Source organism: Cyprinus carpio, chromosome B1 (genome assembly GCF_018340385.1).
Source record: "Cyprinus carpio isolate SPL01 chromosome B1, ASM1834038v1, whole genome shotgun sequence".
Taxonomy (NCBI): Eukaryota; Metazoa; Chordata; class Actinopteri; order Cypriniformes; family Cyprinidae; genus Cyprinus; species Cyprinus carpio.
Window position 1 is genome coordinate 23,341,422 of NC_056597.1, and position 24,468 is coordinate 23,365,889.

At 35.7% G+C, this 24,468-nt stretch overlaps 1 protein-coding gene and 1 non-coding gene across 2 annotated transcripts; both read right to left on the reverse strand.

Moving 5' to 3' along the window:
* Positions 1 to 23,111, reverse strand: LOC109058135 (importin-5). The gene is made up of 26 exons (XM_042717012.1): positions 22,955 to 23,111; positions 20,370 to 20,450; positions 18,458 to 18,650; positions 18,276 to 18,378; positions 18,086 to 18,182; positions 17,454 to 17,558; positions 16,245 to 16,367; positions 15,483 to 15,603; positions 15,101 to 15,188; positions 13,918 to 14,024; positions 13,711 to 13,835; positions 13,538 to 13,627; positions 11,115 to 11,288; positions 10,163 to 10,381; positions 9,167 to 9,250; positions 8,794 to 8,926; positions 7,751 to 7,872; positions 7,324 to 7,420; positions 5,420 to 5,592; positions 5,229 to 5,340; positions 3,976 to 4,031; positions 3,766 to 3,888; positions 3,253 to 3,472; positions 2,039 to 2,267; positions 1,820 to 1,961; positions 1 to 927 (listed from the first exon to the last, which is right to left on the reverse strand). Exons 1-26 carry the CDS (start codon positions 23,030 to 23,032, stop codon positions 841 to 843), a joined length of 3,282 nt encoding a protein of 1,093 aa, XP_042572946.1. The 5' UTR covers positions 23,033 to 23,111; the 3' UTR covers positions 1 to 840.
* Positions 15,784 to 15,921, reverse strand: LOC122136111. The gene has a single exon (XR_006153934.1). It is a non-coding gene; the product is annotated as a small nucleolar RNA SNORA84 (small nucleolar RNA).
* Positions 23,112 to 24,468: the final 1,357 nt, after the last annotated feature.

The following is a 24,468-nucleotide window of genomic DNA, read 5'->3' on the forward strand; positions in this document are numbered from 1 at the left end:
TTCATGTCTTGCAGCTTTAATAGTGAAAGTGTTGTAAAATGATTAACCAGGAGAGATTGCATATCATACAAATGTTCCATGGACACGTGACAACCCTTAAGCCAACCGGCCTCAGGTTTGTGCATTTCCTTCATAATATCAGAAGCCCGAACCCAGAGTCCTGGTTTTCCAATGTTGTTTATTTCATTGCATGGATTAAGTGAGCCAATGACAGACAATGTTAGCCGTGACACAGACATCATCAGCGAAGGTGGAGCGAACCGCTGCCCGATTCTCCCAAACATCAGCGCCGGCGTCCAAGAGAAGAACACAAAAGCCTAAAAGAAAACCAAAGAAAAAAAAGAAAAAAAAGTTGGCATAACCGCTGCATCATCGCTCTACTGCATTCGAGCTCAACCAACACGAGTCCGTTCGGTCCGGTCCGTCGGAGAAGAGAGTCGGACCGAGCCCTAAATCAGCTTCGGCAAGCGTCCACAGACACACGAGTTGACAAAACAACTACGGAAGGGAGAAAAGCACAATTTCTACACCAGAAATTCTTAAAGATCTACGATGGATGACTGTTAGTTTCATTTCATACCCCTAAACCCCCCCCACGTCCGCTCAAGATGAGGGCTTCTGAAGCCGTCGGCCCTGTTTGAGGTGAAACACACACTCGGCCCAGTGATGAAGACTTCAAGAGATCGGGTCCAGACGGCTCAGAGGCCCAACACACACTCATGACGGTTCTTTACTCGAAACGGGGACAGGGCCAAAAATCTAGATGTGGAACTCCAGGTGCAAAGTTTTTAATCCTCAATCGATGGGCTGTTTTACAGGGTTAAGGCTTCGCTCGTTCACTCAGGCCGTGTTCAGGAGGTCCTGGATGGCCTTCTGCTGCGCCTCGTTGAGCGCCGATACACACTGCGTCCAGAGTCCTCCAGAAACCTGGAGAGAAACAGCATGCAGTGCAGTCAATACATGCAAACTCTGCACGGGTCAACCTGAAACACTCTAAAGATGGACTTTAAAATCAGAGGAACTATCATCATGTATTCAGAAAACATGATTTTTTTAAAAAGGAAATTTAAGAACGAGAATAAACAATTCAACATTTATACGCATAAATATAGCAAATAGAAACATTTAAAAGCATGCATAAACATGCAAGAAACATTTTTTAAATATATTTCTATTTTACTAGATATTTACACTATTTATATACATCAACATATCAAATACAAATATTTAACTACATGACTAGACAACTGAAATTAATTACATTTAAAAGCAAATGCATACAATATTTAAATGCATACATTTGAATATGATATTATAATTATAATTATATACACACTTACACTGTTTATGCAATATAATAGAATATACAGAAGATGACTAGGGTGACAAATTAGATGAAATTTTAAAACATTAGTTTGCAATAATTTAGATTTACACATTGAATATTTTAAGATACTGAATATTTGTATTTTACCAGATCATTAAACAAGTATAAACAATTTTATACTTATAGGCACCAATATAACAATTAGAAATATCTACATGAATTTAAACCAATGCTAACATGCACAAATCAGCTCTTTGGTGCTCAATTCATATAGATATTTATATTTGATAAACATGCACTTTTATATTGTAAATCATTAAGGCATGGCTGGTATTTTTAAATCTATAAGCACCAATATAACAAATACAAACAGTAATAGTCACCAAGTCATTCATGTGTTGTTTATATATTAAAAAGATAATTAATAGACTAGACAAGTCACTCATTCTATGTTTTCTGCAGGTGTTGTTCTGCCTGTCTGTTCACACTCACCTGTACTTGACGAATCACGTTGGCCAATCGTTTGCTGCACCCGTCTTCACCTTTAATCGATTCATTCACAACACCGTCAGCGATGATGATGAAAATCTTGGGAAGGTTCGTGTTATCAGGTCCAAGAACGATGGGATTGTTGCTGTAGGAGGAAACAAACACTGAACTCAACTCTGCATCCGAGACTCCCAGAGTTCACATCGGCTGACGGACACGCACCTTTCGATGAGGTCACAGAGATAGGTGAACGTGTGGACGGCTTCCTCTTTATCCTCGTTGAGCGGCAGCCAGGACAGCCAGTGGGGGAGGATCTCGGTGACGTTGACGCACTCTGGCCGGTACTTCATGACTTTGGCCACAGCAGAGATGCAGTTCTCCGTGGCGTTGGCGTTTTCTTTAGCTCTGGAGTCTGGAGACTGGATCACACCCACAAGAAGAGGGACGGCCTCTGAAGAACAACACAATGGGAACAAACAGAACATGATGGAGGGAACTATGATGTCCATGAAGAAGAAAAACACCAACTCACAGAATCCACTAATTTACCAAAACATAACACAATGTCATGGCATCTGGCAAATTTTGGAGAACAAAAATTAAAACTCAAGTGCAAAAATACTGCCTCAAATGATTTATTTTAATTAGATCATAAAAACGCAGTCCAGAAAAAAAAAAGAAAAAAAAATAGGGGACCTAAAAAAAAGTGAAGTTATTATACTTAATAAATTTGTTAAATAAACATCATAAACAAGTTTCATGATTTCACTTAATTAGATAAATTATATCTAAAATGTTGTTAAAACTGAATAAAAAAAAAAAAAGAAAAAAAAAGAAAATTACATTTTGGTGGTAAAGGATTTCCAAAAAATAAATAAATAACTAATATATATATATATATACACACACAAAAAAAATACATTTCATAACTTTAATTACACATGCTTTTTGATAGAAGTTTAATGAAAAAAAAAAAAAACTTATGGGTTTCAAAATTGATTGTTAAACTCGTTAAATTGTACAAGTTTAATGATTTCAATTAATTGGATGCGTTTTGTGATTACTAAAAAAAAAAAAAAAAAAAAAAAAAACATTAACCAGAATCCAGAAAAAAAAAAGGAAAAAAAAAAAAAAAGCCAAAATGAACTTTCAAAAAAAAAAAAAAAAAAAAAAAAAAACTCATTTCAAAAGGCCCTTTCGAAGATGTAATTTGTTTAACTTTTAATAAACCACATAGTCAATAATTTGATTAAATTAGACATGCTTTTTAAATACTATTTTTTAACTATTGGGACGGGGAATACCGAAAAGCAGAATCTAGGAAGATGAAATATATTTTTTTTGAATAAATAAACTGGAATTTGGGAACAAGTACCACCCACTTAATCAGGCCCTACTGACGCTAATTATGCTGGACATCAGAGAGGATGTCTCACCTGTGAAAGCAGGCCTGTAGCTTTCTCCTCCAAACTGAGCCATGACTCCGACGCCGTACGCCGCCGCCTGCCGCACCTCCGGACTGCTGTCACACAGCGCCTGCATCATGGGCCGCAGGAAGTACTCGCCGTATTTGAAGGAAGACGGGCTGCAGTGTTCGATGATGTCATCGAATATGCACAGACCCCACTGTCTGTCCGCCCAGGGTCTGTGAGGACACTGTCAGGAGCACAACACCATAAACACTCTGTAACCAGGGAAGGGTAATTCTACACAAATGTCCACTTTTGGTATGGCATGAATTCGTTTTCTAACATTTAAGCGACAGATGCACCGACTGCAATTATCTTCGCCGATTTCGATTTGTTGTAAGTGTGACCTGCCGATGCAGATTTTCTTTCTAAAAACTATAATTGACAGCATATCCAAACAAAAAGACAGGGACAGAAAAATGCACATTTCCAGAGAATGACCCTTAAAAACCCATCTTAAGTGCAGATGTGAGGACTCACGATCAGATTGACGATGAGCTGCAGCAGCTGCTCGAACCACGGCAGAACCTTCTCTCTGTAGCTGCTGAAGATGGAGTGCAGGATGTCCGAAACCTTGGTCAGGATGTAGACGTCATTGTCATCCTGAACATACAGATCAAGAGGCGCTTCACGATTACTGAACTAAACCAATCAGCTGCTTAGAAGAAACAGGTTAGATGAGCCGCGCACCTCGTCTTGTAACGTCTCCTCGACCTGCTCATCGTAGTCTTCATCTTGTCGTTTGGCTGCGGAGAACAGATACAATTAGTAAAACTTCACAAACCTGTACGACTTTCCATATGAATATATATATATATATATATATATATATATATATATATATATATATATATATATATATATATATATATATATATATAATATATATATACACACATATATATACACACACAACATATATATACATACATATATACATGTATATATATATATATATACACACACACATATATATACACACACACACATACATATATATATATATATATATATATATATATATATATATATATATATATATATTATATATACACATACATATATACATATACACACACATATATACACATACATATATATATATACACACACACACATACACTAAAACTGAATCCAGAATAATGATCCAGAAGTTGGAAAAATGTTCAAAAAAAAAAAAAAAAAGGCAGACTGAATTTAGGGGTTGGGGATTATAGGGATTTTTTTTTTTTATAATTTTTTGTTTTTGTTTTTAAGTTTCATAATTTCAATGAATTAGATACACTTTCTGGTTTCTAAAATTTTAATCCAATCATTAAAACAGAATCCAGAAAAAAAAATGCATTTGAGCGCGAGAGAGGAAGAAAAAAAAAAAAAAAAAAAAAAAAAAAAAAAGGATTTTACAGGGGCCTAAATATATTTTTGAAAAGTCAATACTTTTATTAAAAAACAAAAAACAACTCGGGGGAAAAATTAAAAAAAAAAAATTAAAGATTGAATCCATAAAGAAAACTGGAAACTTCTTCCTCAACATTTTTTTTTTTAAATTCATTCTTTTATTCATCACAGATTAAATAAACTGATCAAGTGAATGTAAAGAAATTTATGTTGCAAAATATTTCTATTTCAAATAATCACTGTTCTTTTAAACTTTCTAGAATCAAAGAAACCTGAAAAATAAAAATGTATCAAAACGTTTCAACAAAAATCTTCAGCAGCACAGTCAATTCAGAAATGTTTCTTGTGCAGCAAATCAGCATATTAAAATGATCATGTGACACTGAAGACTTGAGTAATGATGCTGAAAATACAGCTTTGAACATGAATAAATTACATTTTAACAGATATTCAAACAGAAGACACCTATTTTAAATTGTAATTTTTTCACTGTATTTTTATCAAATAAACAGCCTCAGTGAGAGCTTAACTCCCGTGTGACTCACCTTGTCTGACCTCCTGGTTTTTAAAGTGCTCCTCAAGTTTGCTCTTCAAAATGCCGCCCAGCTCCTCAAAGTGCTCGTTGTTCAGGCACCCGTCTCCCATCAGCTCGATGCACTGATGAGAAGACATTCACGTGTTAAAACAAAGCATTTACAACTCGTTCAGGGAACTGCAGAAGGAACACGTGACTCACCTTCGCAAACGAGTGCATGATCTCTGACAGCACGTCTGAGTCGGGTTCGGTGCCGATGGATTTGATGAGGGCGTCACACATGAAGTGCCACATCTGCGTGAGGTATTCTGGGCCTCGGACGCGAGCGCACTCCAGCAGGAGAGGCATGGACTCGGCCGCCGCCACACGCACACGTCAAACACACGTTAAGGACGCTATCAAGAGTCTCCGGTGCGTCAACAATCATCTCTGAACACCAGTTTTAAAGTGGAGGAATACTGCAGTTAACAAACTATCAAAAAAATAATTACTTTGGAAAATAAGTTACAAAACAAATTAAAGTTGATGTACTAAAATGACTAAAACTAAAAAAAAAAGTTAATAGCTATAGACGAACATAAATGTAAAAATACACATTTCCAGTTTTTATGTTTCTGAAAGTGAACCAGGTGTAAAATTGTGTCTCTTATTTGTGAACGCTAAACTGCATGCTGTTCAGTCTAAATGCATTATATATACACATTTTTTAATGCGTCTTATTTCATTTTAGTTTTAGTTATTTTAGTACTTCAAGTTAAACAAAAAAAAGAGAAATGGTGCCTTGGAAATATAAACATGAACTGATAAAATAAAAACGGTTTTAACTTCAAAAAACAGACAAGCACTATATAGACATTTAAAAAAATAATGACAGACACAACAAACTTACTAAAACTAAGTCAAATTAAATTGACATCGCAATAAAATAAAAATAATTTTTTTTAAATATTTTCCATTTTTATGTTTTAGTAATTTTGTTGTGCATTTGTCATTTTTAGTTTATTTATTATGTAGTGGAATGAACAGTCACAATATTGTTATCGTGGGCACTTCTAAACACCGAGAATAATTATATATTGCAAATTATTCAGAATTTGGAATGCATTTTAAGAACACTTTTCCCATCAACTGGTCAAAATGCACAACACTGCTGTATGCTGCTTTAAAGACGTGTGTGCGCTCTGATGTAAACAAGCACGCACGAGAAGCACATGGGGGAACACGTGAGAGACGCGCTGAATGAAAGCACATTCACTCTCTGACAGCAGATGGCGCTAAACTGCAGAAAATGCAGCCCCTTACCCTGGAAACCCCATGAATAAAAGCAGCTGCTACTTTCTAAACATTTAAATAATATAAAATAATATTTAGATATTTCCATAAAATTTTTCCATTTTAATCTGGATTACAACATGCCCTAGATATTGTTTGAAAGTGTTTTGATTCTTTATTGTTCATTAACACTTTACATTAGGGCTTCATTAGTTACTGCCAATGAAAAATTCTTCTAAACATTCATTAATCTTAAGTATTCCAATATTTAATAACACATTGTTAAAATCGAAAGTTGCAACTGTGTTATTTAATGAGCTAACATGAACTAAGACTTGAATTTTTTAAGAAAGATTAGTAACTTCTGTAGCAAATGTAGCTATTGCTCATTGTGAATGTTAATGCATTAACTAAGCCTAACTAATGAGGTCTTATTGTATAGTGATACCTATGGGTGTTTAAAGTTCTTTTGCACTTTAATCAGTGTAAAACTTTTAACTTTAAATATATTTTTTGTATTGCTTTATTGTATTTAAATGTTCAGCTATTTTTGTTATAAGAAAAAAGTTATTTAACCTGTTTTACTGTATTATGATCACTTTTTTGAAACTTAATTTCAATACCGTGATAATACCGTGATAAAACATTATCAATTAACCGCAACAGGAAAATTTGATACCGGCATATCCCTATTATTTAGTTATTTTATTTCAGTTTTAGCACTTCGATAATAAACCCGTCCTGCACTCTAGATTAAAGAGCATTAAAGAAAACTATTTCGGACCGTTACTCTGCACGATCCAGAAAAGTAATTGTAATCTCATGAAGGATATCATCATGGAAGTAGAACTTCAGCAGAGGAACCATCAGCTTGACCACTTGCTCGGTGTACTCGACGAACCCTTCCTTCAGCTCTTTAGCATAGCACACCTGAGGAGAAACACGGACCAAATTAAACATCACCCTAGAAATTCAACAGAACCTTTACTGCAACACATCAGAAAACTGGTTAGTTACAGGGCCCAAAACTGACTTTCTGCCCAAAGAAATGCATTATTTTTCATGCATGAAAATGTATACATTTACATCTATTTTTTAATGCAATATTGTGTTCAAATAAATTTTGAATAAGGAAATGTAGTGGTTGTTACATTTCCAGACTCTATGGAAAACAAAACATCAGTTTGTTCCTCAAGCGTTCATTCTGGTGACTCGGTGTCATTGTGAACACTGGTTTAATCGTATGGATCGTCTTCTCACCAGCATCTGGCACGCCGTCGCCTTCTCCTCCAGTCCTGCCGTCTTTATCCCAAAACTCTGCTGGTCTCCGAGATTCACAAACTCCCAACCATCATCTTCAGACATGTTCTCCATGTCCTGAGCTGAACCAGTCGGACCAAAGAGTGTCACGCCAAAGTCCAAGACAGTCAAAAGCTACTAATCTAACACTATATTAAAACAGCGAAAGTCTGAAGAAACGTTTCGGGTTCAATACTATTATCTATAATAAACAGATTTAATCAAATTCCACACCACCAACAACAGCAACATTTAAATAAATCATTATTTTTAACTACTACAGCCAAATTTTTTTATTTATTTTTTTACTAAGAAATGTATTACTTTAATATGTAGAATTATTGATTTAAATGTAAAATTTCTAAATGTAGTAATACTGATTTAGTTAATTTACTAAAACTACTTTATCATCACCTACTAATAACAATAATGTAGTCGTAAATGTAAATCAGTATTTCTATATTTTAAAACAGTTGGTAAAATATAGTAATGCTGAATTTTTACTGTTTTATCAGTCATTTATTATAAATGTAAAAACAAATTTTAAAACAACTATATATATATATATATATATATATATATATATATATATATATATATATATATATATAATATATATATATATATATATATATATAATATATATATAATAGACTAAAGTAAAATTGATTTATTAAAATTATTGCAACTTATCAGTTACGAATTACTACAGTAGTTGTAAATTTAAATCAAAACTTCTATATTTTATAACTCTAAATAATAACAAGTTATATTGTAGGTTGTCTTATCAGAATTATTAATATTACTACAGTAGTTATAAATGTAAATATTTTTTCTACATCTTAGTCAATAATAATAAATTACAATGGCATTAAGTGAAAGCCTGAATAAAAATAAATAAATAAAAAGTACAATATGTTTCTTATACACAGATACATGGATTTAAACCATAAGAGTGTCTATGATGCCTAAACACACACAGCTTGTGTAGACGGCTCACTCACTATCAAGCAGGGCCACTTCAGGTTTGATGGAGGCCGTCTTCATCAGCGGGCCCATCACCACAGGAAGGTACTGCTGGAACTCCTTGCCCAGGATCTTACACATGCGCGCCCAGGCCGAGATCATGTAGGAGATCTGCAGGCACAAGACAGCAGCTCAAACACACAAGACAGCAGCTCAAACACACAAGACAGCAGCTCAAACACACAAGACAGCAGCTCAAACACACAAGACAGCAGCTCAAACACACAAGACAGCAGCTCAAACACACAAGACAGCAGCTCAAACACACAAGACAGCAGCTCAAACACACAAGACAGCGAAGTCTAGTTTAGAGATCGGGCTCCACGATGTGCTGGGCTGGTGTTTGCTGACCTGTGGATCATCATCCTCCAGATCATTGAAATCAGTCTGTGTCTTCAGAAGGAGCTGCATCACAGCTGAAGCATCCGGCATGAACTACAAGAGAAATCACGTGAAAGGATTGATACGAGTTTACACAAACATACTGTTCAGATCACACAGGTGAAGAGCGCGAGGAGTTGGCATCAGCGAAATGATTTAAAAGGGATGTATTCATTTGTCAAGGTTTAAATAAGCAGATAAATTAACGTAAATAAAATTGATGAATGTATTTTGAGCATTATTTAAATTTAAGTGTAAATAATAAAATGGATTAAGTTAAAAAAAAAAAAAAAAAAGAATTCAGGATCTTTTTTTATTTTCGAAAGTGTAGTTAGCTTAAGCCAGAGCTATTTTTCAGATTTTTTTAGCTATTTATTGTACCTAAAAGGATAAATTAAAATAAAGATGAATAAAAAAAAATTAATTAGATAAAAATAAGTCAAGAAAGTATAAGAAACAAATTAGGTTTATTCAAATAAATACACTAAAAAATTGAGATTCAAATAAACTTAAAGCAATAAAATAAGTGTAAATAATTAAAAACAAGTAAAAAAAAAATCTTTATAATCTGCAATTCTTCATTCATTAATTGAGAAGTTAATGCATCACATTTAATGTTTAAATAAAGATAAATCGAAACAAAAATAATGTATTTCCCTTATTTTGATCCATTTATCCGATTCAATATTGTTAACTTTAATTTTATTAAAAAAAAAAAATTACTTTCTTGATTTTTAATTTTTACTTATCCATTAGATTAAAATAAAGAAAATTAGAAAGATTAAAATAAAACTAAACTAAAATTAAATTGAATGCATTCTTTTAGATAATTAAAAAAAAATCAAATCAAATAGAACGAAACATGTACATAAATAAAATCAAAAAACTAAAAATACTTAAAAAAAAATAAAAAAATAAAAAATAAAAAGTATTGTTTTTCCACGATCCTTCTCCCTCAAGACGCACCTTCTCTTTGCCCACAGCCAGGCCGATGAGGCTGATGCACTCGATGGTCTTTCCTCTGAGCAGGCGAAGCTCCTTCTGAACGGCGTTCTCCACGATGTGTTTGAGGGAGGGCATGAACAGATCATAGTACGGCACAAACTTCTCCTCTGCAGTATCAGCCACCGAGGCGATGGACGTCACAACCTGCTCCAGCACCAGTTTAGTGCCTTTCTGGATCAGCTGGAAGAATCAAACCCGACATTCAAGCACCGACTCACCGCCATAACACACACAGCGTCACACACCGCAAGCATCGAAGACTTCACACGGTCACACCACAGGACCACAAAACCAGTCATAAGGGTCCGTTTTATGAAAGTGAGGTTTATACATCAACTGAAAGCTGAATAAATAAGCTTTCTGCTAATGTATGGTTTATTAGGATCAGACAACATTTGGCCGAGATACAACTATATGAAAAAAAAAAAAAAAACTAAATATTGAGAAAATCATCTTTAAAGTTGTCCAAATGAATTCTTAGCAATGCATGTTACTAATTAAAAATTAAGTTTTGATATATTTATGGTAGGAAATTTACAAAATATCTTCATGGAACATGATCCTTACTTAATATCCTAATGATTTTTTAATAATTTTGACCCATACAATGTATTTTTGGCTATTGCTACAAATATACCCCAGCGACTCAAGACTGCTTTTGTGCTCCAGGGTCACGTGTGATCAAACAAATCCAACATCTGAATTGAGGGTCAATTGAATTTCAATTCAGGAAACGTAAAGAAACCGCGTTCACTCCTGAATTGAAGTTGAACAGACCCTAATCCAGATCAAACCACATCTCACCGCGTTCGCTTTGTGCACCTAACGGAAGAGAAGAGAGATCGCGGACTTAAACTCATTACAGGAGCAGCTCAGGTACAAACTCCCAATAAACGGAAGAGACGGGACGCACCTCCTGGAGTTTGGCCACCATGATGACGTGCAGGTGCTGGACGAGGCTGTCCAGATAGGGCGTGAGCAGGGTTTTGGGACAGTCCTCGGTGAAGTTAATGAGCGCCGCGGCAGCGTGGGCCTGGACGCGAGGGTTCGACTGATCCTCCATGGTCTGCAAGAGCGCAGAGATCACCTGCAGATACAGACAGCAACCATGAACAAGACACGCAATGACAAAACTATACTTTAAAGGGACAACCAAGCAGGACTAGCACAGTTCATTTTAGATAAATAAATAAATAAATAAATTATATATATATATATATATATATATATATATATATATATATATATATATATTATATATATATATATATATATATATATATATATATATATGCCGTAATTTAATTAAAATCAATATTTTACTACAATTATTAATATTGCTATAACTATTAAATATTATAATACAATTATAGTCTTCATATCTGTTGCTTATTACCATTACTACTAGAATTACAAAACACTGATTCATTTAAATGTATTATCTTGATTACAGTAGTTGTAATTTATCAATATTACTATATCTAATAACCACTAATAATAATAATAAATCATTGTCTCTATTGTTAATTTATTATTTTTAGTCATAGCAATTTGCATTAATCAATTATTATATTTTAACCAATAATCATAAATTGTATAGTTACAATAAAAACAGTTGTTTTTATTACTACTGTAATTGCTTAGTAATGACACTGATTTGTTTAAATTAACTTACAGTAGATGTAATTTAACACCACCATTATTGTTAATTAGTAACTGCTGTTTTATTAAAATTTATAAAACAAAATCACAACTGCTGTTTATTATTATTTTTACCAGTAATTTACATAACTTGTTTACAGTAGTTGTAATTTATCAATATTACCATATTTTATAACCACTAATAACAATAATAAATCATCGTAACTACTGTTAATTAGTATAATTGATTTAAATTATAACTTATTTTTAGTCGTAACAGTAATTTGCATTAATCAGTTATTATATTTTAACCAATAATAATAAATTAGTTATAATATTAGTTATATATTACTACTACTGTAATTAGTAATAACACTGATTTGTTTAAATTTATTATTAACTTATTTACAGCAATTGTAATTTAGCAATTACTATATTTTATAAACAACAACTAATCTTCACTATTATTGTTAATTAGTAACATTGATTTAAAGGGGTCATATGATGCTGCTTAAAAGAACATTATTTGGTGTATTTGGTGTAATGAAATGTGTTTATGCAGTTTAAGGTTAAAACACATTATTTTCCACATACTGTACATTATTGTTTCTCCTTCTGAAACACGTTGATTTTCACGAGGCTCATCGCTCTGAAAAGCGAGGTGTGTTGTGATTGGCCAGCTATCCAGCGCGTTGTGATTGGCTGAATGCCTCAGACTTGTGACAGAAATGTTACTCCTCTTAACATATTGTGATGCCTTGTCCGGCCGGAGCGACGAGACATAAACATTAAACCCCTAATAAAGTGATATAAACATTATTTCTAGTTGTGTCTTCTTTTGGAAGAACGCTTTCTCAATGAAACAGCGTCACACACCGCGACCTTGAGCGACCAGCACGGATCAGCTCCAGGTATGATGCCAAACAAAATAGTTTTGCTTTCACAGTGAAACACACAGCGTCTATATGACATGGCGGCAGCAGAAACAACAATACTACAACCAGAATACAAGGTATGCCTTCTTTCTCTGCGTGAACATCTGGGCGGCGTTATGCAAATCTTCCCACATCGTGACGTAGAGATGTGGGGGCGTGTTTAAACGAGCCGTTTCAGGGGGGCGTGGACGAGTCTCAACTTTTATAAAGAATATCTCCTTGGATTTGAGACTTTAGTCTTTACAACTTCACAGATCTTCTTTATTCACCAAGAGCTTGTAACACTCCAAAGAGAAAGAAAAATTTAAAATCGCATCATATGACCTTTAAATCATTACAACTGCTGTTTATTATTGTTTTTAGTAGTAGTTTACATTGTTAACTAGTCATCTTTTTTTTATTTTTACAGTAATAATTTCAATAACATTGCTTATTTTAAATCACTTCACCACAGTTATATTAATTTATATTTACTGCTACTATAATAACGTTATTTTTTATGACCATTTTTATTATAGTAATATTGATTACTATATTTACTGCTTTAGTTAACCAATAAAAATAAATCACTATAACCATTAATACAGTAGTTGTCATATGCAAGACAGGAGTTTAGAGAGACTTGTGCAAAACTGTTCAAACTTCTATTGCTTTTCTTTCCTTTTTAGAGCAACCCACCTTTCATTATATATATTATATATTATATCATGATTGTGTGCCCAGTGAGAAAAAAAGAAAAAAAAACACCACCCAGCGATACCTTGTCGTGGAATTTCTTCTGGAAGGTGGGGGCGAAGTCTGTGGCCATCTGTCCAATAGCGTTGCAGGCGGCGTATCGAACCCTGGGGTGCTGCAGGGGGTCGGAATGAGGCTCGGTTTAGCGTATGTACTCGTTAACACACATCAGAAATGAAGTGCTGCGATTGTTCTTACAGGATCCTGACAGAAGAGCAAAACGAAGCTGACGATCTCGCTCAGAATGGCCTCCATCTGTTGGTGACAGCCCTCGCCGATCGCGGAGAGCGCCATCAGACCGGCGTGCCTGTACTTCCAATCGGCTGAGAGGACATAAAACATCATGAACGAAATCTCATTTCTATAAACGCAATCACAGTAATAGATCCTGACGCATCTGCTCACGGTTCTGCAGCATCTGCATGATGTGCTGTTTGATCATGGGAAGGACGATCTTTCCTCCGAGGCCACACGCAATCCTGTCCAGAGCGCTTTCACCCGCGACGGCATTACTGAACACCAGCAGAGACCGGACAGAGTCAGATTACACTCAGAAACACCGAGAACCGGCAACAATGAAGCTTTACCGACAGACATTTCAAAACAATAACGCCTGCAGATACAGCAGGGTTTATGAAGGTACATTTAAGACCAATTATAAAAAAAAACGTAAGGAGTAAAGAATCAATGCATCATTGATATTTAAATGTAAATGTTGAATTAGCAACACTTCAAAGTTATTTTAAGATACTATTATAGTTAACATTTTGAAGTAGCTTTTATTTTAATACCCTCTTTTCGTTCTAATTTTAGTTGATTTTAATAGTTTTGGGTTATTTCATGTCTATCGGTTTTATTAATATTTTCCAGTTTATTTTACAAGTTAAACTCAATTAGAAATTCTGGCTTGTCAACTAGCTGAAATAAAATTAGTCTCTCTATTTTTTTTTTTTTAATTTTATTCAAGTTTATTTTAATGTTTACTATCATTTGCATTTTTTTTACTTTATTTAAATTTTAGTTAATTTAATACTTTTGTTGCGAGTTTTTGTCAGCATTATTTAAGATGTTTTTCAGTTTAAGTTTTTTTTTTACAAGTTAAACTAAATAAATTGGAAAGATTTGCCTCGTCAACTAGCTGAAATAGAGTCTTTATATATTTTTAAAAGTAAGTTTATTTCAAGTAACGTTTATGGTGTTTTAAACAAGACTTGTTCATTTTGCATTAAGTAAATGTACCTTGATTTAAGGGAAGTTGAGATATTTGTAAAACAAGGGAAAAAAAAAAAACAGGGGAAGATATAACTTTTTTGCGGTGCATGCTAAATTTACTGCCATGACTTCATGAATTTAGGACTTTCAGCTCCTTTTCATAGCATCAGTTTGTATGCAGGTCTTAACATCCACAAAACTCCACCAAGATCAAATCCTAGCGAGCTGCCGAAAAACTATTTTTAGTAACTGGAAAATTACTATGAATACTTGGATTGGTCAATTGCGGCTAAACTGTGGTTTAAATATTTTGCATGACCAAACAATTGTCTGCTGCCCCCAAAACAGTATTACTGTATGCAAATATTAACCTCACCTGTCAAAATCATCATCTTCTAGTTCATCAGCCATGGCCCACTCCTCATCCTCCTCCAGATCCACCATCATACTCAACATCTGAGGTACTAAACATTTAAGAGCAAACATTATTAAACTACAAGTAATTAACAGTGTTGGGAGAGTAACTAATTAGCATTGCAATCAGCTTCATTTTTCTGAAATGTGACAACGGATCAACTGCTTCTGAACTGCAATCATATTTTACATGACAAAACACTAATGCAAAATGTCAGTGCATGTTAATTTGCATGGTACGGTGCACTTTTTGTAGCTTTAAGCTTGACAAGTTTCTCTTTCATTAGCGTTGACTCTGGTGATTAGTATTGAAACGTACGGAGTGTTAAATGTCCCTCTCTTACCGCTCTGAGCAACGATGTTGGTGTGTTTTCTCAGCATTGCAGCAGCGGTCTCAGACAGTGTGACGATGACTTCCAGCGCCAGCTGCCGCTGCATGTTTGTAAGGTTGGTGTCTGCGCACAACTGGAGTCGAACGAGGAAAAACGCATTTTAATCAGATTATAATAATTGATGTTATTCCGCATTCGTCTCTATCTATTAAAAAGGTCACATCGTTTAAAGCGAGGGTTTGTGCATTATTCTCACTTTGACAGCAGTACAGGGTTTTAGTCTGAGGCTCAGCATGCTTACACACCCATGATAACATGTTTCTGCAACCGGGCTGTGGAAGCTGCATGGGAATGGCAACTTCCAAGCATTAAATCGCAGAGATCGATATGTGCCTGTTAAATTAAACCCCATGGATCAGCACAGATGAGCTGCCTCAAGGAACCACCAGGCACAGCTGAAGAGGTTAATAATGCAAGAGATGCACACACAGTTATGGATTAGTAGGACTTAATTTTTTTAATAAGTCTCTTCTGCTCATCAAAAACTGTTTTTTGGGATCAAAAACACAGTAAAATTGTGAACTTATTGCCATAAAAAAAAATTGCTATATGAATTTATTGCTGTGATCGAAGTAGTACATATTGTTACAATGAACGATTTCTGAAGACTCAACTGATCACAGAAATAAATAGTTTCACAATTTTAAATTTTTTTACTGTATATTTCGATCTAATAAATGCAGCCGGTTACAAGCAGTTCCCAATCTTGTTCACCTTCAGGCTCAGCTGGAGAGTGGCTTCCAGGTTTGGTCTTAAGTATTTGGGGGCCGTGTCTGCAATCTCCACCAATGACTTCAGCACAGAGTCGTCACCACGGTAACAGGATTCATTCACCGCCTGATTGGAGAGAGAAAGATTCTTGCAGTGCACCTTTTTTTTTTTTTGCGGGGCTCAACACTAAGGACTTTTTCTACAGTTGTACAGATTCTTACTTTCCCTGCAAAAAAATACAAATAAAAGCCTCAATGTTTTGTTGTTTTGACCCATAATTATACATGCTAATAGATAAGGCTGTTACAACACCTACACTTTAGATACCACAATTCTTGATTCCACAGCAAAACTAACTAGCCTAACTGATATAAAGTCAGAACATTGAAGTCAGTAATAATTTATAAATGAACAAGTTATACAATACATTAGAACAAAGGCACAAATTAAAGAAACACTGCTTTAAGTTAGAAAACAGGTAAGTCTAACAGTGGTATTTAGGTACAGAAATTTAAAAGTAAAAACACTGCTTAGTCTGTATAAGTTATTTAGTCAAGAGCAGTGAATGATTATCTTTTAACTGATTAACATTAATGACAGACAGCAGCAGGTATATTAGGCTGCTGTCACTTTAAGACCTAACGCACAGATTCAATATTTATTCATTTCTGATTTTTATTATGAGGATACCCGCCAAGATGACTTTTGATTGTATTTGCACAAGATGTGAAAGAGGACTCAATCCGGAAGTTTTAAGTACTTTCACGTCTTGCACTTGAATGATTTTAAATTGATTGAATGTTTAGACATTGTATAGACTTTTTAATTCAATGATGCATTTTTGATCAACTGTCTTCAGCGTATTTTCATGTCTTTGGCAGTATTTAATGTTTTGACGAATATCTTTGATTTTATGCTCCAGTTTACCTCAAAGCAAGACTGCAGACACTATAATGAAGATGAACACAAGGGTGCATTAAACTCGTTAAGCTCAAAGTGTGCAATGGTAACTATACAAGTGTTAATATGCACGCCGCCCTCCGCCCTTTCAGTTCTCTAGTGTGAACTCGGCAAAAGGGTATATTAAAAAACACAAAGGGGGAACCAGGTAGCACTTTCTGAGTCATAAAAAATTAAAAGTTACTGAAAGCCCAAATTCAAAAGAGCTGACATGCAAGTTACTGAGCAAAGGTGTGGTGAGGAGCTCTTCACCTGTAGGATGCCAGGAAGAAGGTCTGAGAAGTGTTTCAGCAAGGCTGTGTTGCTCTCATTGGACAGGACGAAGGACGCAGCCGCACGCGCAGCCAGTGTTCGAATCTGAAAATGAAAGCAAGTGCAAGTGAGTCACTCTGGCAGGTTTATTCTGGTGCAACGTCACAAAACCAACACGGTGGAGAGGAGGAATCAAAGAATAAAGCAGCTTAGAAAACCAGTTCTTTACTGTGCATCATGTTCAAAGGCTTTCATCAGGGTTAAAAGACTGAATATGAGGCGACAAAAAATAAAACGCAGTTAAATACAAACAAGGAGCAAGTTTAAACTTGCAACCAACCAATGAGGAAAACAGATGTCAGATGATTTGTAAAGGTGGGATTATTTAGGCTCCCCACAATATGCTTCAAAACAATTCTTGATTTTTCTTTTTAAATTTTACAAACCTTGATAATTTTTGCATTTTAAATTAAGTACTATATACACACACACACATTCTTAGAAGCATGCATATTTGTAAACATACACATTATCAACTTAAAACTCCTCGTTTTTCAAATCACTTTGAAATTTCAAACACTTCTGGTTATCAAATGTGTGACGGGGGAAGCTAACGAGCTTGAGACACTGACCTGTGGGTTTTCCTGATCCTGCATACACTGAACCAACATGCGCTTGATCACTTCCAGGTAATGCTGCTGCTGATTGCCAAAGATCCCTGGGAAGTTCCTGTACGAGGACACGGTTCAGAAAGACAATTTCACAGCGTACACTAACCCTGAATCAGTTCTGAGTAACTGTAGAAGCTTAAACTTCACGCACCAGAAAATGTGCAGCGCTGATTCCCGGAGGCTGACGTCTTGAGAGTTCACCGAATCAAACAGGAACTTGAGGATTTCTGGCCACTGATTGTTGCCGTCATCATCTAGGGATAGAAACACAAGGCATTAGCTCACACTGATGCCATTTGGTTCAACCGAACCGAAGTAGAAGAGTCGACTCACCGATGAGATTGCGAGAGAGCTCCGCGGCGATATCACAGACCTTCTTGCGGATGTTGGAGGAGCCTTCGGACTGGATTCCAGCGAGCAGCTCTGTCCTGATGGCCGTCTGCACGTCGATGGCCAGGCTGGGATAGACTTCCTCGAAAGACGAGGACAGCAGGCGCCGCAGCAGCACGGCTGCCATCTGCTTAACCTGTGGAGACACATTTAAGAGCTTTACACAACTGTAGGGACATGCTTTGCAAATAAAGCCACAGGTGCGAACGTGGGACTTAAAGTTTGAGTAAACATACAGGTGAAGCATTAAAGGAAGTTTACAACTGCAGGGTTGATTAATGACTGCAGCTTCCTGTCCAGGTGGAGACTCAGTCTAAAATAACTCTAGAGAGCATCTCGGGAGATAATTTCACACAAAAATGATGCATTATGCTGTGCTATATAAAGTATTAGCATTAAGAGAATACTTAACGATGATAAGAACCGTTTTACTAAAGTGAACTAGTATTCTTCACAGTTAAAGAGCATGAAAACACAAGGATGCACAAGGACTTTTACAGGTTGACTGTCGCACTCTAGTTTCACACATCTATAAATATCTGAGGTCAGGAGAGCGAAATGAGACAGTAGGTGAAGCAAAGGCTTAAAACGCACTGAGAGGACAGCTAGACAATGGGCGGCATGTTTGGAGTAACCGCATTGTCATCTTGGTATTCAGGTCGTTGAAGATGTTTAAAGGTGGGCTTTACACAATTTAATGTTATTTTTAACTAAACATTGATTTAAGACACAAGCCTAGTTCTGCTTCTCACAATGTTTGGACTTTCTGTGTTAGAAAACATTCACAAAATGTGTAAAAATCGTTAAATGACAATGCATGAAAACAAAAAACGAATTGCAATTTGTGATGAACAATTACAGTTTAAAAAGTACTGACAAAGCTGAATTAAAAAAAAAAAAAAATCTTAAGAAGTTTCATCTGAAAAACCAAAATTGCTAATTTGGAATAAACCAAAACTGAAGTAAAAAATATATAATATTTAGAAAAAAAAGACTTTTTTTTTTTTTTTAATAAATGAAAATGAACAACTCAATTCATTTTAAACAAATTAATTAAAAAAAAAAAAAAAAAAAAAAAAAAAAAACTATAAATATAACAATTAATTGCTTTTTTTTTTAATCCAGGTTTGCTGTGCTTTTTTTGCACGGCTGCACAATTTAGACAAAAAGTGTGATTACAAATCAATATTAATTTTTTTTTGTTTTGATTGCTACTACAAATTATTCAAACTAAATAAATATTGAAATATATAAAGCAAAAAAAAAAAAATAGTACAACTGATGAGTACAGTAATATTTTTGGCTGACCTAGCTGACATGCTTCCATCTGAAACAGTGCACATTAAATTAGATCTCAACCTTTTATTTATTTACAGTTAAACATGCAGCCCTAAAAATAAAAAATAAAAAACCACTACATATTGTGAAACAATAGTTACCACACTGGGTTTAAAAGAGGTTTACCGAGGGTTAAGTGTGCGGTGAAAGCCTGCCCGCTCTTGTAAAGTCAAAACCTCAACTGTAACTCCATCGCAGGTTAGTCTGAATAAGTTGTGGGTCTCTTCTTGAGCAATCAAGTTTTTCCAGGAATCAAACTCAAGCATAAACAGTCTGAAGAACACCAGCCTCTCCATTTAACCTCGCCCACTCACGGTCAGCACAACTTTACTAACAACATCTCAACGACCTCCAGACAGCAGCACACCATCTGACCCCGAGAGAGCAGGTATGAGGCATAATAGAGTAAACAAAGCACTGTCTGCCATGTATTCTGTTAAAGACAGTGCATAGAGTCCAAATGGACGCCTGGAATAAATATTACAGCTCTGATGACAGTAAACAGACGCTCACGTACCTCCTCGGCAGCGGACGCATCACGGATGGCCTGCAGTAAAAATGTGATCTTCGTCTGACCGGGGATGGTCTCATACGCTTCCTACAAGAAGAAATGAAGACGTTAATGAGCGCCATCACAGTTTATACATAAAGACGGTTGTAAGAACTTTAAGATCGAATACAAGGAATCAAATGTGTTTTCTTAAAGGGATAGTTCACCCAAAAATGAAAATCATCCTCGTTTACCCACTCTCATGTCATTCCAAACCTGTATGCGTTTCTTCCCTCTACTGAAGACAAACAACAACGTTTTGAAGAATGATGGCAACCAAGAAGTGGCTACCAGCAACTTTTTGGTTACCAACATTCTTCGAAAAAAATCAGATGAAAATAATTCACACAGGTTTGGAATAGCATGAGGGTGAGGAAATTGTATTTTATTTGCAACATTTCAAGTTTAAAAATCTCAAAGCAATCTTTGTTTTTGTTTTTTTGAGTGATCACAGAAGATTGCTTGTTGTGTGGCACTTCTGTGGTGTATTTTTTCGAATGATGTGATAATTTCTTATTTGGATTAAATGACTTTGATTCCAATATGTTTGGTTAGACTTTAATAATTCGAGATTGTGATTAGGGAGTTGCAAAAAAGCGAAGTTCCTACTCAATATCTGTCTTGTTGCCCAGTGCAAATTTCTAAAGTTTCTTAAAAATGCGTACATTTACTTAAGATGCAAAGTGATGCAAAAAGTCCACAGAAAACAACAAATTTCCCAATCAACTTAATTCAAATGGAAACATTCTCATTCCTCAATCGTCCAATATTTTTTTCTTGTTTTAAGCATAAACCATTTTTCTAGACTGCATATTATATTTGCATCTCAAGCAAATGCATGATACGAGGATGCTTAGATATTCATATTGCAAAACAAAACACAGAACACAGATGCATCCATCATTTAATGCCCTGCTCTAATTTCAGACTTTTAATTACTTATTTGTGGAACATTGCAGCTTTAAAAGCGAAATAAGTTCATTCTGTTCCTCCAGGAGGAGGAAAGAGACCAACTAAGCCTCTTAAGATGTTCATTTTGCATGAGTCAAACAGACTCCTGGAGTCGGTTTACAAGTGACAAATGGATGTGGTTACGCACAGAATGTCTGGAATGAATGGTGCAATGGGAACGTAACTGAAACCAGGAAAATCCCACACCTCAAAGCTCTCAGAAGCTTGATGGCAATAATTTCACTGGACGGTCAGACATAAGAGTGACATCACATCTGATTTCTGGGGGCCAGTCTGAGTCTGTTTCCGCTCAGCATTAGCGGCACGCCGGTCAAGCATTGTCCGTGCTAAAGCAAAGTGCTGACCGACAGCAGAGATGAGCGATTAGACCCAGTCTGATCCACATGAGCTCAGGTTTGAACTCCACGCAGAGAAAGAAGCGCCTAACAAGAGACTAGTCTGAACACGTGCCAATAAGGAGCCAGGTTTTGGGGGGAAATTCGAATTTGCCGCGAAACCTGGAACGCTGGTGACCTTCCATGCAAAAGTGGGTTTATGAGTGCGAATTTAATATAACGAGGAGAACCCCAAAAGGTCTATGCGCTTGAATTCACATCCCTGACCCAAATCCAACGTGTTTCCACAACATGACAGTGTGATAGCGACGATAAGGAGTTTTTAAATATTCATCATTCTTCTAAGGAACGTTGTTCCGTTATCGTGTTGCTTGTTGTGGGGAGATACAAATCAAGCACAACGCATATAGAGTACAAACAGATTGCGATTTTGTCGGTGTGGTCAGCGTTCGTCACTTTGACTGATAGATCTCGGAATATAAGACGCAAGTGTGACTCGTTTTAAACTCTGAAACACCTATTAAACAACCATTTAATCCACCGCTCAGTCCAACCCAAGCCAAACCAACCGACAAACAGCCTCACATAGAACAGTCACGAAAAAACACACAAAAACATAAAAAAGACGACATTAAACGATTCAATTAGAAAAACATCTGATTTATAAGCGTTTTAAATATGACGGGGCACAAATACGTAAAACACATGTTTGTAATGCTGGTTAGGCCACGTTGATACGCAACGAACGACAGTGATGTCCGATTCGCGAACGAATCGCTCAAGTGAATCGATTCCTTTAAATGATTCGGTCGGATTGATTTCGAAGTTGCATCTCTTTCGTATTACGCCTACAATCCCAGATATAGTAAGATTAATGTGTAAACTAAACCGAATTCAGTTTTTGTAAATCCGATAGCGTACAGAGTGAATAACGTCAATATAACTAAAAACGATAACAATTTGGTCAGTGTTTATAACTCCCTAGACGGTCTCAAATTTACATTTAAAACGTAATCTAACCAAACATATCGAAATTAAGTAAAAAAAACAAAACAAAAATCACAACACACGCTGAAGCGAATCGACTCTCTGAAGCGATTCGGAGCCGCATAGCAGCAGCGCGCGCTTCACACGTGTGCTGGGCCAGAGCGAGGCTGAGCGGCCCGCGCTAAACCTGCGAGCCGAGACTGCGTTAGATTTCCCGACATACAGCCACACAACGCGGTCCCGACGCGACTTCCGTACCTCGGATTGCTTCCTGACGGTGTTGTCAGGGCTCATCAGGTTGCTCAGTAAGAGGTAGAACTGCTGCTGCTCCGCCATCGTTGCTGAAATCAGAAAGAGGGACGAGCGAATGAAAGCCGGCAGGGGAAGCGACCTCTGACACCGGACGGCATGAACGGAGGGACGTGATTGGCTCCCGACGCGCCGTCTCTGCGCCGCTGATTGGCTAAGGCTTGTGAATGAGATTAAATGGTTGGTGTGATTGGTGCGTTGGGCTGTCAGTCATCGTAACGCGCGTGTAATTCAGCTGCTGATCAGCCCGTTGGCTGCGGAACGCGGGGAAAGTCGAAGTGTGCGGAGTCTAGACGGACGCAATGACGTCATTGCAAAATAAGCGCGACCGTAAACGCGGGAGATTATCTTGTGAAAAAACGGTTAGTTCACCCAAAAATGAAAACTAGCCTGTGTATATATATTATTTTTATTAACATATCTCTTCCATCTTTATGTGACCCTCTAACTTTAGCAATCTCTATTCTAATTCTATTCTTAAAAAAAAACTTTTAGACCCTTTTAGACTTGAACTCTATTTACTAATTGCTTGTTTTCTTAAATAAAAAAAATAATAATAATAATAAACTAACACTTGTTTCTCTAATATTTTTGTATTCTATCGATTTGTTTTCTTTTTTATTTCTCGGTTAACAAAAGCAAAAAGACCTCTATCACTAGCTTGCTCTATTCCTTTTCTATCTGTTTTCTTTTTATTTATTATATAATAAAAAAAAACTTGCTAAGTGTAATGTGTTAAGCTAATTGAGACTTGTTATAGCACTTGTATATTATTGCTCTTTTGTTGATTTTGATTAAAAGTCTAAATGTCTAAATGTAAATGTAAATACACACACACACACACACACACACACACACACATCATATATTATATCTTTGGAGCATCAGACTTCATGTTGTTAATGTTGTAAATGGGAAATATCACTCATTATTCAAATGTACAGTAGTTATATAAATATATATTAAATGATAACAAAATAATTTTGGTTGGCCTTGATTTCTTAACACTGAATTGTGCTAAAGTTTACAATTTGTTTTAACATTATAGTGAGATGAAGAGTTCAATTTATCATAAATAAAAGTGATTAATCACAAGTCTGTTTTAAGTGATTTATCACAAATGCTTGTTGATGCTTACATTTATTATATTATATATTTGTTTGTATTTGTCTTTGCTGCTGCTCAGCTTCTGTTTTTATGTCTTGAATAACTTTTAGTTTGAAGCCTATTTTGCATTGTTTGAAAGGAAAATTAAATACATGTTCATACATCAATTAGCTCCATTAAGGCAGTACTAAAAATGGAAATGTTTATTACATCTCTTATGCAAAGAGAATGATGTAAACAGCTCTCTCTCTCTCTCTCTCTCTCTCTCTCTCTCTCTCTCTCTCTCTCTTTCTCTCTCTCTCTCTCTCTCTCTCTGTGTGTGTGTGTGTGTGTGTGTGTGTGTCCGCGCTTTGGAC